The following is a 13,981-nucleotide window of genomic DNA, read 5'->3' as shown; positions in this document are numbered from 1 at the left end:
TGTCACTACCCCCACCCACATCGCAGGTCACACACTCGACCCTATCTTCACCTCCAGCAAGCATGTTTCCTTCAGCCACACTACAGCTCTCCTTTGGACTGACCACAGCTGCGTTCACTTCACCTACAACAAGCCCACATCCAACAACCACCCCCAACCCACTCTGCAAAGAAACTGGAACAAAATCACCATCGACCAGATCTCCTCATCGCTTCTTCAAAAGCCCCCCGCCCACTCCTCAAACCCAGACCAAGCAGCCACCAACCTCACCCAATGGTTATCCAACAGCGCCGATATCCTAGCACCACTGAAAAAACGACAAATCAAACTAGGCAGCAAGAAGGCCTCCTGGTTCAACGATGACCTTAAGAAATCCAAGAAACTCTGTCGCTCCCTCGAAGGCCTGGAAAAAAGACCCAACCACCAGCACCAAGGACGCCTTCAAAAACGCCACCCGCATACACCACCAACTAATCCGAAATGCCAAGAAAGCAGCCTTCAAGGACCGTCTAGATAACAACGCCCACAACAGCAAGGAATTATTCAACATCGTCAAGGAATTTACCAACCCCTCAGCCAACTCCAACGACATCACCCCCTCTCAAGCCCTCTGCGACTCCCTAGCCTCATTCTTCCACAACAAAATTGCAGACATCCACAACAGCTTCGACAACCAAACCGGAGACCAACCCACCCAATCCCTTGCAGGACCCCCACCCCCCTGAACATCCTCAATGACTGGAAGCCAATCTCCACTGAGGACACCATCCGTCTGATGAACTCTATCCACTCAGGATCCCCCACAGACCCTTGCCCTCACCACATCTTTAACAAAGCAGACTCCATTATTGCACCGCACCTCCGAGACGTCATCAACTGCTCCCTCAACTCCGCTATCTTCCCGGAAAGCTGGAAACACGCCAAACTCGGCGCCCTCCTGAAAAAACCCACAGCTGACCCCACCGAACTCAAAAACTATCGCCCTATCTCTCTCCTTCCATTCCCGGCCAAAGTCATCGAGAAAGCTGTCAACAACCAGCTCGCCACCTTCCTCGAAACCAACAAATCTCTCGACTCCTCACAGTCCGGCTTCCGAGCCAAGCACAGCACCGAAACCGCCCTTATCGCAGCAACAGACGACATTCGAACTCTACTGGACAATGGAGACACAGTCGCCCTCATCCTCCTCGACCTCTCCGCAGCCTTCGACACAGTCTGCCATAGCACCCTTCTACAGCGCCTCAAAAACATCGGAATCCAAGGAAAAGCACTGAATTGGATCACCTCGTTCCTCTCCGGAAGAACCCAGAGAGTCCGCCTTCCACCATTCAAGTCAGAAGCTACTGAAGTAATCTGCGGCGTACCTCAAGGGTCCTCACTCAGTCCCACCCTCTTCAACGTTTACATGAGCCCCCTCGCGGCCATCGCACGCCAACATAACCTCAACATCATCTCCTACGCCGACGACACTCAACTGATCCTATCACTCACCAGAGACCCTAACACGGCCAAAACCAACCTACACGAAGGAATGAAAGAAGTAGCTGAATGGATGAAGCAAAGCCGTCTGAAACTGAACTCAGACAAAACAGAAGTCCTCATCTTAGGTACCTCCCCCTCCGCCTGGGACGACTCTTGGTGGCCAGAGGCCCTTGGAAAAGCACCCATCCCGACGGACCATGCACGGAACCTGGGCGTCATCCTGGATTCCTCACTCTCGATGAACAGACAAGTCAACGCCGTTTCTTCATCTTGCTTCAACATTCTTCGCATGCTCAAAAAAACATTTCGCTGGATCCCTACCGAAACTAGAAAAACAGTCACCCACGCTCTGGTCACGAGCCGACTGGACTACGGAAACACCCTCTACGCCGGCATCACCGCAAAACTCCAGAAAAAACTACAACGCATCCAGAACGCCTCAGCCAGGCTCATATTAGACATTCCGCGCAAAGAACACATCTCTGATCACCTGAAAACCCTACACTGGCTCCCCGTCAATAAGAGGATCACTTTCCGGCTCCTAACCCACGCACACAAAGCACTCTACGAAATCGGACCCGAATGCCTCAACACACGTCTTTCCTTCTACACCCCCTCCCGCCAGCTACGATCCTCCAACCAAGCCCTTGCCACTGTACCTCGTATCAACAAAACCACCATGGGAGGTAGATCCTTCTCCTACCTAGCAGCTAAAACTTGGAACTCACTTCCCACTCACCTTCGCCTTACTCAGAACCACCTAGCATTCAGAAAGCAACTCAAAACGTGGATTTTCGACAAGTAACTCCCCACCCTTCTTCAAGCGCCTTGAGACCCTCTGGGTATGTAGCGCGCTATACAAATCTTTTTGACTTGACTTGACTTAACTTTTTGGAAAACACATCGATGACGCTTTATTGGCAATTAAAACGGATACGGACACTGCCAAATCTCTAGGTACCCTTCAATACAAGAGGGGGTCCTTTAGAGGAGCAATAGGCCGTGGTTATTCTTCCAGAGGGAACTATTCCAACCAGCAAAATCGGCAGTACCAGTCCCAGTACAAACAGCCGTACTATCAGTCATCTTACCGACAGCCTGCTTCTGGTAGTTTCTCTCGTCAGGGAGGGAAATGGCGCTCTAACACTCAAGGGCGTGATTCCAACAAGCGCCAATGAGCTTTGCCGGACGTCAGTCATTTATCCTCCCCTTCCCGTGGGCGCCAAAATTTCTGCATTTTACCAACAATGGCGGAATATAACTTCGGATCAGTGGGTCCTGGATCTTGTCAGGAATGGACACACTCTGGAGTTTTTACAGAAACCACCAACAGCGCCTCCCAGGGGTCCCCCTCCCCCTCGTCTTCACTTACTATTCAAAGAGGCCTTATAGATGCTATGCAAGAATGCAATAGAACGAGTTCCTGCCTCTCAAAAAGGGAAAGGATTTTATTCTTGCTTCTTCCTCGTAGAGAAAAATTCAGGAGAGTGGCGTCCAATATTAGATCTGCGCAAACTGAACAAATATCTGAAGAAGCAGAGTTTTCGCATGGTAACGCTAACGGACATTCTGCCTTGTCTCAACAAAGGGGACTTTATGGCTTCTCTGGGTCTGGAAGACGCCTACTTCCACATTCCTATTCACCCAAAACATCGCAAATCCCTAAGATTTGCACTGGCTGGCGTCCACTTTCAATTCAAAGTGCTTCCATTCGGCCTGAAATCGGCGCCAAGAATATTCACCAAATGTTTGGCTCCGGTGGCGGCCATGCTGAGGTCACAAGGAATACAAGTTTTCCCATACCTCGACGACTGGCTACTAAAAGGACCATCAAGAAAATCCGCGATGGAGGCGGTCAGGAGTTCCCTCTCCCTTTTCTCAAATCTGGGACTGACCCTCAATTCTAGCAAATCTCAGCTTCAACCTCATCAGGAGTTGACTTTTCTAGGAGCAGTGTTAGACACATGCCAGTGCAAAGCGTTCTTGACTCAGACTGTTAAGGCTGGCAAAACAAATATTTGCAAGAAGGTCAATTTCGGTTCGGACATTTGCTTCCCTTCTGGGGATGTGCTCGTCTGCAATCACCCTCATCCCTATGGCGAGACTCAGAATGAGGCCACTACAGGAGGAGTTACTTCGACAGTGGAGGCAAGTCGACGGATCGTTCGACGATCGCATCAAAATAACATCCAAGATGAAGCAAGCCCTTCTTTGGTGGTCGAAGGCACACAGCCTGTCGCCCGGCCTCACATTTCTCCACGAAATACCGGAGTTCATCGTTACAACAGACGCTTCCATGGAAGGCTGGGGAGGTCACCTCCAGGACCTTCAGATTCAAGGACGATGGTCTCGTCAGTACCAAATGAAACACATAAACAGCTTGGATCTGAGAGCCATTTTTCTATCCCTACAAGCCTTTCTGCCAAGGATTGCGAATTCGTCAGTGCTGGTGCGCACGGACAATACCACCAGCATGTATTATATAAACAAACAAGGGGGAACGAAATTCTCACCCTGTCGTTGGAAGCTCAATAAATGTGGGAATGGGCCATACTCCATGGCATACTCTCTAGCCGACAACCTCAGCAGGACTTTCACGAGCTGTCACGAATGGGAACTCGAGCAACAGCAAGTGGACAGGATCTTTCAAACATGGGGAACGCCAACACTGGATCTGTTTGCCACGCAACAGAACCGCAAATGCCTGTTTTACGCCAGCAGGTTTCCTCAACAGGGATCAAGGGGAAATGCCCTTTTGATGAAATGGTCCGGAATCTTTGCATACGCTTATCCTCCGATCCCAATCATACCGAAAGTACTTCAAAAGATGAAGAGGGAGCATTGCACTCTCATCCTCATTGCTCCCCGTTGGCCAAGGCAGTATTGGTTTCAGGAACTTCTTCTACTCTCCAGCAGTTCCCACTTTGTCTCAAACCGACAGTGTCCATGTTAACAGGGGAAGGGGGCCAGATCCACTATCCGGATCCTCAGTCGCTGCACTTGCTCGCCTGGCTCCTGACTTCCTAGAGTTCAAGGATCTTAACATCTCCTCGGACTGCAGGGCGATCTTATCACAGGCCCGTGCGCAAAGTACCATCAGGACATATCGTTTTAAGTGGAAACGGTTCTGTTCTTGGTGTGGAGAAAATAATGTTCATCCACTCCAAGCTCCACCTGAGGACATCCTTCCTTATCTGCTGTCCTTAGCTAGAACAGGACTGGCTTTCTCGTCCATTAAGGTACATCTAGCGGCAATATCCAGATTCAGAAAGTGTTCCAACAAACCATCTTTATGTTCATCATCTTTGATCAAACAATTCCTTAAAGGGATCTTCCGAGCTTTTCCTCCAGTTCGGTCTCCTCCTCCTGAATGGGATCCTAATATTGTTTTGTCCCAACTTCTGAAAAGGCCCTTTGAACCTATTCATAAAGCGGAGCTGAAGTTTCTAACTTGGAAAGTGGCGATTTTACTGGCTCTCGCCTCTGCCCGCAGAGTCAGTGAGATACAGGCCTTCACAATTGCACACCCATTCTTGCAATTCTCTAGAGACTTTGTGACGCTTAGGACCAACCCAAGATTCAGCCCAAAGGTGCCGACCCAATTTCACATCAATCAGCCTGTCAAGCTCAAAACTTTTTTCCCGGATCCTAAAACTCCGACGGAGAAAGTTTTACATTCCTTAGATGTGAAACGGTGTTTAAAGTTTTGTCTTCAAAAAACAAAAGACATACGCAAATCTAATCAACTTTTTGTTGCTTATGATCAAGCCACCTTGGGTCAGGCTGTAACAAAGGCAACTATAGCTAGATGGTTGTCATCTACGATTCTCTTCCGTCATGACAAAGCTAACAAACCTTTAGCAAGAAAGGTTAAAGCGCATTCCACCAGAACAATGTCAGTGTCCACGGCCCTCTGACGCTGGAGAACATTTGCCGAGCTGCTACGTGGAAAAGTGTGCACACGTTTACGAAGCACTACTGTCTGCAGTCGGCAACTCATGATGATACAGCAGTTGGGGAAGCGGTGCTGCAGCATCTTCTTCATTAAGGTTAGACTCTTTATAGTTTTTTCTTCTTCATTTGACTGTTTTAAGCAGATTTATTTCATTATGATGTTTTATTCTTTTCAAACGCTCTCCTAATCTGTGATGTACTTTATGAAGGTTTTTGATGCATATGTTATGTAAACAAGTTTGTGCTCTATAACCTTCCAGGTTGTGTGGGGGTGTAAACGATTTATTTTGTCTCCCACCTTCCTCTAACGACAGACATGATGTCACTGCTTGCTACTCTGATTCAGGCATGTGAATCTATGAAAGATACCCCAATACTGGATAAGAAAAAAAGTTACTTACCTGTAACTACGGTTATCCAGTATTGGTATCTTTCATAGATTCACATGCACCCACCCTCCTCCCCGGCAGGGCAGTTCTATTTTATGGATACTTATTCTCACTTGTGCTGGGAAAATCTGAGGAGAACTGCCAGGGCTGGGAAGGTTCTAGAGGGTGAGGACAGCTGATTGGCTGAGGCTACTATTTCAGGTCTTTTTACATAATGAGGTAGATAGGCTGCTAAGTGTTGGTCCTAGCTAGGCCTTCAGGCTTTCCAGCCTACTACAAGAACGTTTTTAGGCACTGCTATTGTATATATATTTGTTTTACCGTGGGACTCCCGCCTCGACGATGGGGAATGATTCAGGCATGTGAATCTATGAAAGATACCAATACTGGATAACCGTAGTTACAGGTAAGTAACTTATTTATTTATTTATTTATTTAGAAGTTTTCTATAGCGCTAACAAGACCCGAAGGTATCAGAGCGCTTCACAGTAGTGGGCATGAAAGAGAGAACAACATGAAACAAACCCAATAAAAGTAATCGGCGATAGACAATTTGGAAAGAAGAAAAGTTCGGACAGCAGGGCTTCTCAGTACTGGATTCAACAATACCGCATGGATTCTGAGACGTTTGCAGCTCCAAGTTATCCATAACCAAGGGAGCGGATCAGGCACAAGGATTTAAGTTGGCTCTTGAATTCTGCATAGGACGGTAGAGTTCTGATGTGCGGGGGGATGGCGTTCCATATTTTGGGGGCATTTCCTGAGAAAGAGCAGTCCGCAGTTCTCTTCCTTCTGGTTTTTGGTAGGATGAGCAGTAGGGAATTAGAGCTTCTCAAATTTCTGGCTTGGCCTGCTTTTTTGAGCTTGTTAGCCAGGTATTCCGGTTTGCCGGTGTGGAGGGCCTTGTGGGTTAGGCAGGCCGTTCTGAAGGTACTTCGCATTTCCACAGGGAGCCATTCGAGTTCTTTAAGAGCCGGGGAGATGCGATCATATTTTTTGCAGCCTGTGATCATTCTTGCTGCCGCGTGAAGTGTTGTTTTTAGTGGAGCCAGGTGGGATTTGGGGATGCCTGTTAGGATTGAGTTCCCATAGTCCAGTCTTGATAGAACTAGAGATTGCGTGGCTAGTTTGAGGTCCTTGTTGGGAATGTAAGGTTTAATTTTGTTCAAAAGTCTGAGGTTGAAGAATGCGCTTTTCGCCGAGTTCTTAATGTGATTTGTCAGGGTTAGTTTAGGGTCTAAGGTGAAGCCCAGGGATTTAACGGAGTCTGCTAGCGTGAGGTTACCCTTGAGAGCATCGATCGACTTTAGCCACTCGGTGATTTGAGGGTTATCTTCTTTGTTTGAGATGAGGAGTGTTTCTGTCTTATCGGGGTTGAGTTTCAGGTGATTCTTTGTCAGCCAGTCTTGAACTTCATTTAGGATATCGTTGAGTCTCTGGATGTCTTTAAGAGAGGAGATTTCCAGGTAAATCTGCGTGTCGTCCGCGTAGAGGTGGAAGTTGATGTTGGCGTTCCTGAGTAACTTAGCGAGTGGCTCCATGTAGATGTTAAAGAGCTGGGGGGAGAGCACCGATCCTTGGGGGGCACCCTTGTTGACTTGCTGGGTATCGGAGGTGAAGTTCTTGATTTTTATTAGTTGCGAACGGTTGTGTAAAAAGGAGGAAAACCACTTGAGAACTACCTCGCCAAGGCCGGCTCTTTCTTGGAGAGTCGTGATGAGGAGCTTGTGGTCCACCGTGTCGAACGCTGCTGAGAGATCAAGGAGTATGAGGAGGCAGCACTTGTCAGCGTCAAGAGATCCATGGATGTCATCTATGATGTTCAACATCGCGGTTTCAGTGCTGCGGCCTTGTCTGAAGCCAGATTGGAGGGGGTCCAGGAGATTGATGTTGTCCAGGTGTTGCGTCAGTTGCAGGAGTACACAGCGTTCAAGTGTTTTCGAGAGTAAAGGGAGGTTAGATATTGGTCTGAAATTGTTCAGGTCAGTTGAGTCGAGACCGGGTTTTTTCAGGAGGGGAGTGACTTGTCCCATTTTTAGACAATCTGGGACCACACCGCTTTGTAGGGAGCTGTTTATGATTCTTCCCCAGATAGGTGCTAAGGTAAGCTTCATTTGTTTGATTAAAGATGGGGGGATGGGGTCTGAGATGTGTGCTGAAGGTTTGGAGGTCGAGATCAGCGCGATTATCTCAGTTTCCTGGACGGGGCGAAAGCTTAGCCAGGGGGAGGGAAAGGAGTCGGATGGGAGTGCCACTGGGGCGGTCGAGTAGCTCTTCTGGAGGTGTGGGTTGTTGATGTCTAGAGATAGTTCGATTTTTTGGACTTTGACCTTGAAGAAGTTGGCAAAGTTGTCACAAAGTTCTTTGGAAGCCTGTAGGGTTGAGGGCAGGGGCTTTGTTGTTTGTTGTCTGATTATGTTGTAGAGTTCTTTGGGTCTGTTTTTGGATTTGACCAATGCCTCCCGGAAGAAGCTGGATTTCTTGTTTTTGATATGGTTGTTGTACTTCCTACGGGCTGATTTTAGTTGAAGGCGGAGAATGGCGGTTGGGTTGTTTCTCCACTTTCTTTCTTTGGTTCTCAGGTTTCTTCTTTCTGCGTTGAGGTCCGCAGTGAACCAGGTTCTGGATGGAGTGGCTCGGCTTCTTTTGAGTTTGAGAGGAGCTAGATTGTCAAGTATGGCGACTACCCCCGAGTTATAGTGGTCGACGAGGTCGTTGGTCGAGAGGTGCATAGAGTTATTTGAAAGAAGAGCGCTTAGTTGACCTTCCAAGATGTCTTGGGGTACTTGGGAGAGGTTTCTCGACCATTTAGGCGGGTCTTGCGGAGGTTTAAGCGAGAAGATGGGGTGATTGATGTGGAATAAGATCATGTGGTGATCTGACCAGTCAACTGGTAGTATGTGGTTGACCGTGATAGAATTCTTTTGGGCAATGATGGCATCCAGTGTGGCTCCTTTGTAGTGAGTCTCCTCAGTACAATGTTGGGTGAGGTTGTTCTCATCAAGGAGGCTAGATAGCGATTTGATTAGAGGGTTGTGGGTCTCATTCCACCGGATGTTCAGGTCGCCAAGAATTAAGTTTTTGGAGTCGCCCAGTGTCTCTTGTGCAATCAGGTTTGATAATTGGTCTCCGAACTCGTTATTTCTGCCCGGGGGGTGATAGAGTAGGTGGCACAGTAGAGAGTCGTTGTCTTTTGTCTTGATGACAGTGGATAGGCATTCAAAGGAGTCATACTCGAAGGAGGCGGTTTCTGTGATGCTCCAGCTGTCCTTGTGGATGATAGCGACCCCACCTCCTCGTTGTTCAATCCTATCTTTGGAGATGAGGGAGAAGCCGGGTGGAACCAGCATGTCTAGGCAGGGAGGGGATGTCTTATTAAGCCAAGTCTCCGTGAGGAACGCAACGTCAATGTCATGGGTGAGGATGGCTTCGGCTAGGTCCGTTGCGTGTAGAGAAGCCGATCTGCAGTTGATTAGGAGGCAGTTGGTGAATTTCTCCTGATTACTGGTGGTTCCCTCTTTAGTCTCTCTAGGTATAGCGGTGAGGACTGGTAATCTCTGTGTATTGACGATGGGTCGGTCTTTCCGGTGACCTGTGATGACTTGAATTTTAGATTTGGGTGACTCCGTAGGGGAGGAGTCATAGGTGGCGGCAAGTAAGGCTGCTTCCCTGTCTGACATAGGAGCTTCTGATCTAAGGGACCTGGCGGTCGGGTGATTTGAGCCCATTGGAGTGGGAGAGGAAATAGAGGACGTTTTGACGTGGGGGGAGGTCCGGGGGGAGAGTTTGTAGGGATTACAGACTATTCCAAGGTTAGAGATGATTTCTGAAAGACCATGGGTGATAGTGTTGACCTGGTTTTCCAGGGCTGCGAGCCGTTTTGATATGGCCTCAAGGAAGGGGATGTGGGCATCCGCGGTGGGTCCGAGAGTGCTAGGGTTCGAGAGGGTGGGTTGGGGGATAGGGGTCAGGGAGAAGGACGGGGGGGTGTTCTGAATGGGTTGGGAGATAGGGGTCAGGGTGAAGGACGGGAGGGTGTTCGGGGTGGGTTGGGAGATAGGGTGAAGGACGGGGGAGGTGTTCAGGGGAGGGTCCGGCGGGGGTTTAGACAGGGGGGAGGAAGGGAGGAGGACAGGGGGGTGCTTGGACAGGGGTGGATTGAGGGATGTAGGGAGACTAGAGGGGAAGTGGCTCGTTATCTGAAGGCAGCCTGCTGGCGTGGGGGTGATTGCTGTAGGAGGCTGTCGTAGCTTGGTGTTAAGGGAGGTCAGGTGGTTGGAGGAGGGGGCGGAGGAGGGGGATTGAGTGTCCTGCGGATGTTGGGTGGCTGAGCATGGAGGGTGCGGTATTACTGGGGCTGGGTAGGGGTTGCGGAAGGGAGTATCAGGGTCTTCACTGTAAGTTGTGGTCGTGGTCGGAGGCGGCGTAGAGGCGAGGATGGGAGGGGCTGACCTGAGTGCGGGAAATATGGAGTCGAAAGCTTCTAGGTTCTCATTGTTAGCTTGGATGAGGACCGTGCCATTGGTGAAGATGGTCACGGTTATGTAGCCTCTGCCAGCTGATCTGAACGGAAGAGTCGTGGTTAGTTTGCAGCTGTGGAGCGTGGAAGTTGTTTTGGCTATAAACATCCGCGATCTAATCGTGGAGACCCAGTATTCTGGTCTTTCAGTGTGGAATATTAGGTCCATCTTGGTCGGTCCAGTGGAGGCCGAGTGGTAGATGTCCGTGATTAGGGTTTCTTTGTGATTGCGAATGAGTTTCTGCTTGAGGGTGCGTCGCTGCTTAGTAGAGAGGAGTGGGGGGAAAATGATGGTGAAGGAGTTTCGGCTGTGAGGTTTAAGGTGGGCAAGTGGGGCTGGTGGAGGAGGGGGGGGCTGGTCCCGGGCCATCGTGGGTGAGGTGGGAGGGGAGCCAGATTAGGTAGGGGTGTGGCGCTAGAGTGGCCCGGAGGGCAGGCGACAGATTGAGGGTGCAGTTCAGTAGGACCCGTGGTTAGAAGTCGTGTGGGGCATTGCAAGCCCTCCTGGGTCGCTATTCTGCGCAACGGATTGCAGGTGATGGTCGGGGGCAGGGCAGTTAGACTCAGGGCCTCTGCCTAGGTGGAAGGCACTCTTTCCCTTCCTTTACTGCTCTCTTCATTGGAATTTTTTTTTTTTCCTTGTAGTAGTCCTACTTTTGTTTTTCTGGGGTGTCCTGGTTATGAATTCACTGGAACTGATCACACTGGAGATATGGCAAGGGCCCCTGAAGCTCCCTTTGCATGATGAGGCAGGACATCCCAGTTGCCCCTCTGTTTGGCGCCCCCAGTATCTACCAGTATCTCTCTGTGTGGGTCAGGCGACGTCCTCTTTGGCCGCCATTTTAAAGTCAGGCACAGGCCGGCTGTGGTTGGAAACGTGGGGCTCAGATGAAAAGGCTTAGTTTGGTGGGGTAGTCAGAGCTGATGCTAGGTAGTGCCCAAAAGAATGCCAGTAACTTGTTTTCTTCTCTTGATAGCCAGCTCCAACAGGGAGGGCATTTCGCCCATTCGGTCTTGGAGGTATTTTTGGTTTGAGCCATTCCACAGACCCACCACCTTGGGCTGCTTAGGTATCTCCAAAAGGTGAGGAATCTGTGGCTAGAAGTATTCTTCTTTCTGATGCATACTCCAACTACAGATTCCTCACTGTCCTCCCACCTCCCACTTCTGTAGAATGGTCTCTCTTTTTGTATCTACAAAGGTCCCTATTTAGGAATCTGCGCCCTGCTACATCTGTTTATATTGTGCTGTGTGTCCTATGGCGTATACGGAGTCAAGGAAGAACTTGTCATTGGGCCATATGCAGCTCCATTGTCACTTCAAGGGGCAGAATGAAGTAAACGCGGAGTTGCACTGTTCCACCTATCGCCGTGTGGGAGAATTGTACTTAAAGTGTTCTGGTTCCTAGGGATATTCTTAAGGGGGGAATCTTCCGTTAGATACAGCATCAGCCAAAAAGATTGTTACCAAAGGTAAGTAAATGGTTCCTATGGCTTCTAACTCCAGATTATTCCCTGATGTGGGTCAGGCCTGTCACCCAAACCTGTTTCCCTGACACATTTCTATCTTTTTATTCTTAGATTTCTGTTCCTCCTGGCTTTTCTGCCACTAAGAATGGGTTATTATGGGGATCCAATGGGAGGAGGGAACAATAATTTTTTTCTTGTAATCTTCGTTCTCCAGTCATTAAATCGTCATTAAACTCCTTAACAACGCGACCTTCTCTCTAGTAGAGAACATGAAAATAGTGATTAAGGTTATTTCACAAACCACATTTCCTCCTTTTTAAAAGAGGTTTACTATTGCAAACACAGTTCATTTGCGGATATACATATTTTTCTTCATAAACAGTTTAAATGTGATATAGAATCCCTCACTTATTTGGAAAAAGTTAAAGAAGAGAAGAAGCTTGTTTACTTTTTTTTAAGTTAATTATAGCCCAACACTTTATTTGGTCCTCTGGGTGTGTAATTGAGCACTTGCCTGTTTTTAGCAGAAACCTTCCAAGCATAAGAAGAAGCACAAAAAAGAAAAGGATGAGAAATCAAAGGACGAGAAGAAGTCTCGGAAGAAGCACCACCATCACCGGCACCACCACCACAGTGAAGAAGAAACGACTGAAGCTGTGCCAAATGGCACCCTGGATGAAGAGCCACTACCGGTAAGAGGCTTGTACTATAGTCCGTCAGAAGGCGTGGACGAAATCTGTTCTTTCAAAAAATCTTAAAGTAATTGAAATGTGTTGTGAGGGCTGCTCATGGGGAACCATTTTAAAAATGTTCACATTAGGCCTTATTTCAAATTCAGATGTGGACCGGGTTGAGCTAAGTGAAGGGATGGTTTTTATGATTTTTGCTATTGTGGCATGGTGGTCAAAATCAGTCTGTTAATTTGGTCACTTTTTAAGGTTGGAAATGTGGAAGTTTGTGTTTCATTTTTGAAAGATTTGAGAGCAGGATAATGGACTTTTGTAACAGATTTTCCTCAAAGCTATTAAGTCTCAAGCTAGCAGGCATCTCTAGTTACATTAGCCGCATCATCCTGATTAGGGCCATCGTATATCTCGTAAGCGCCTATATGGTGAGTTTTGCTCATATTAACTTCCAGTAAGGTAAAGTATTGTGTAAGCCCCAATTCAAATCTGCCTGAATTGGAAACGTGGTAGCTAGCCAGACATTAAGTACTGAAATACAATCTAATGATTTCTTAGATGTTTCTGAAGGTGCTATTTATTGGGGTGTTTTAAACTTGCATCGTTACTTTGCATTTGGCAGATTAAATCAGTTTCTTTATTCAATTTCGTTTGAATTGATGTGTGGAGAAGTGTGGCTCAGGGGTTAGAGGGGGCAGACCCGGAAGCTGAGATCGGCCCTGGACCAGGGTTCAATTCCCCGCCTCGGCGGGTCTTGGGCTAAAAAAATTCCACGGACTCGATAATTCTCGCTCCGGTGCCTTCTCGACTCACGGGTTCACACTCTGCGACTCTGGGCAATAGCTTGCTTAATCTCCACAACGGCCCCTCGCGGCGGGATGCCTGGCTTTCACCTTGTGGATACCCTGCCGGGGTTATCTCAGAGGGGAATACCAGGACGGGTTCCCTAAGCAAGCGCTTAGATACCGACCTCGGTCAGTGATTTGCGCTATATAAATACATGTACATTTACATTTACATTTACATTTTTGCTTTACTCTTAATCTCTCTCTTTCACTTCTGCAGCCCATGTCTAGTTATAACCTTCTTGCTGAAAACTCGTACATCAGAGTGGTAAGTCACTCAGCAGCTTTCTTCAGGCGCATTTCATAAGCCATTAAGTGATGTTTTTTATTTTCTTTAGTTTTTATTAAAAGCCCAACAAGGTAAGGTCAACAAGCCATGTTTTTGCTTCTTCTGTGCATGAATTAAAAAGACTTGAAAGTTAACATAGCCATTATTCACAATTAGAATGTTTGTTTGAATAAATGTGTAGCTTATTGCTTATGTAGCTTTTCTTTCTGGACGGATTATTGGGGGCAGTGCCTCCCAAGATTTGTAGTTATCCTTCTTGTATAGACTGTTTCTTAAGCTTTCCCTGAATCCCTCAACCCACCATGATACTTAGTCACATATAGGAATGAGAAGACTGCTCTATGGCTCTCG

At 48.0% G+C, this 13,981-nt stretch overlaps 1 protein-coding gene across 2 annotated transcripts in view; it reads left to right on the top strand.

Moving 5' to 3' along the window:
• Positions 1-13,981, top strand: part of AP3D1 (adaptor related protein complex 3 subunit delta 1) — a 400,132-nt gene that overhangs the window by 286,283 nt on the left and 99,868 nt on the right. Inside the window, exons 26-27 of one of the 2 annotated variants that reach the window (XM_086947180.1) lie at positions 12,341-12,505; positions 13,562-13,609. In XM_086947180.1, coding sequence (XP_086803306.1) covers positions 12,341-12,505; positions 13,562-13,609 — 213 coding nt within the window. Of the gene's footprint in view, positions 1-12,337; positions 12,506-13,561; positions 13,610-13,981 lie in introns of both variants that reach the window. The other variant, XM_086947179.1, reaches the window with a different exon arrangement.

Source organism: Lissotriton vulgaris, chromosome 12 (assembly GCF_964263255.1).
Source record: "Lissotriton vulgaris chromosome 12, aLisVul1.2, whole genome shotgun sequence".
NCBI classification, from domain to species: Eukaryota; Metazoa; Chordata; class Amphibia; order Caudata; family Salamandridae; genus Lissotriton; species Lissotriton vulgaris.
This window is presented reverse-complemented; position numbering and strand designations above follow the sequence as displayed.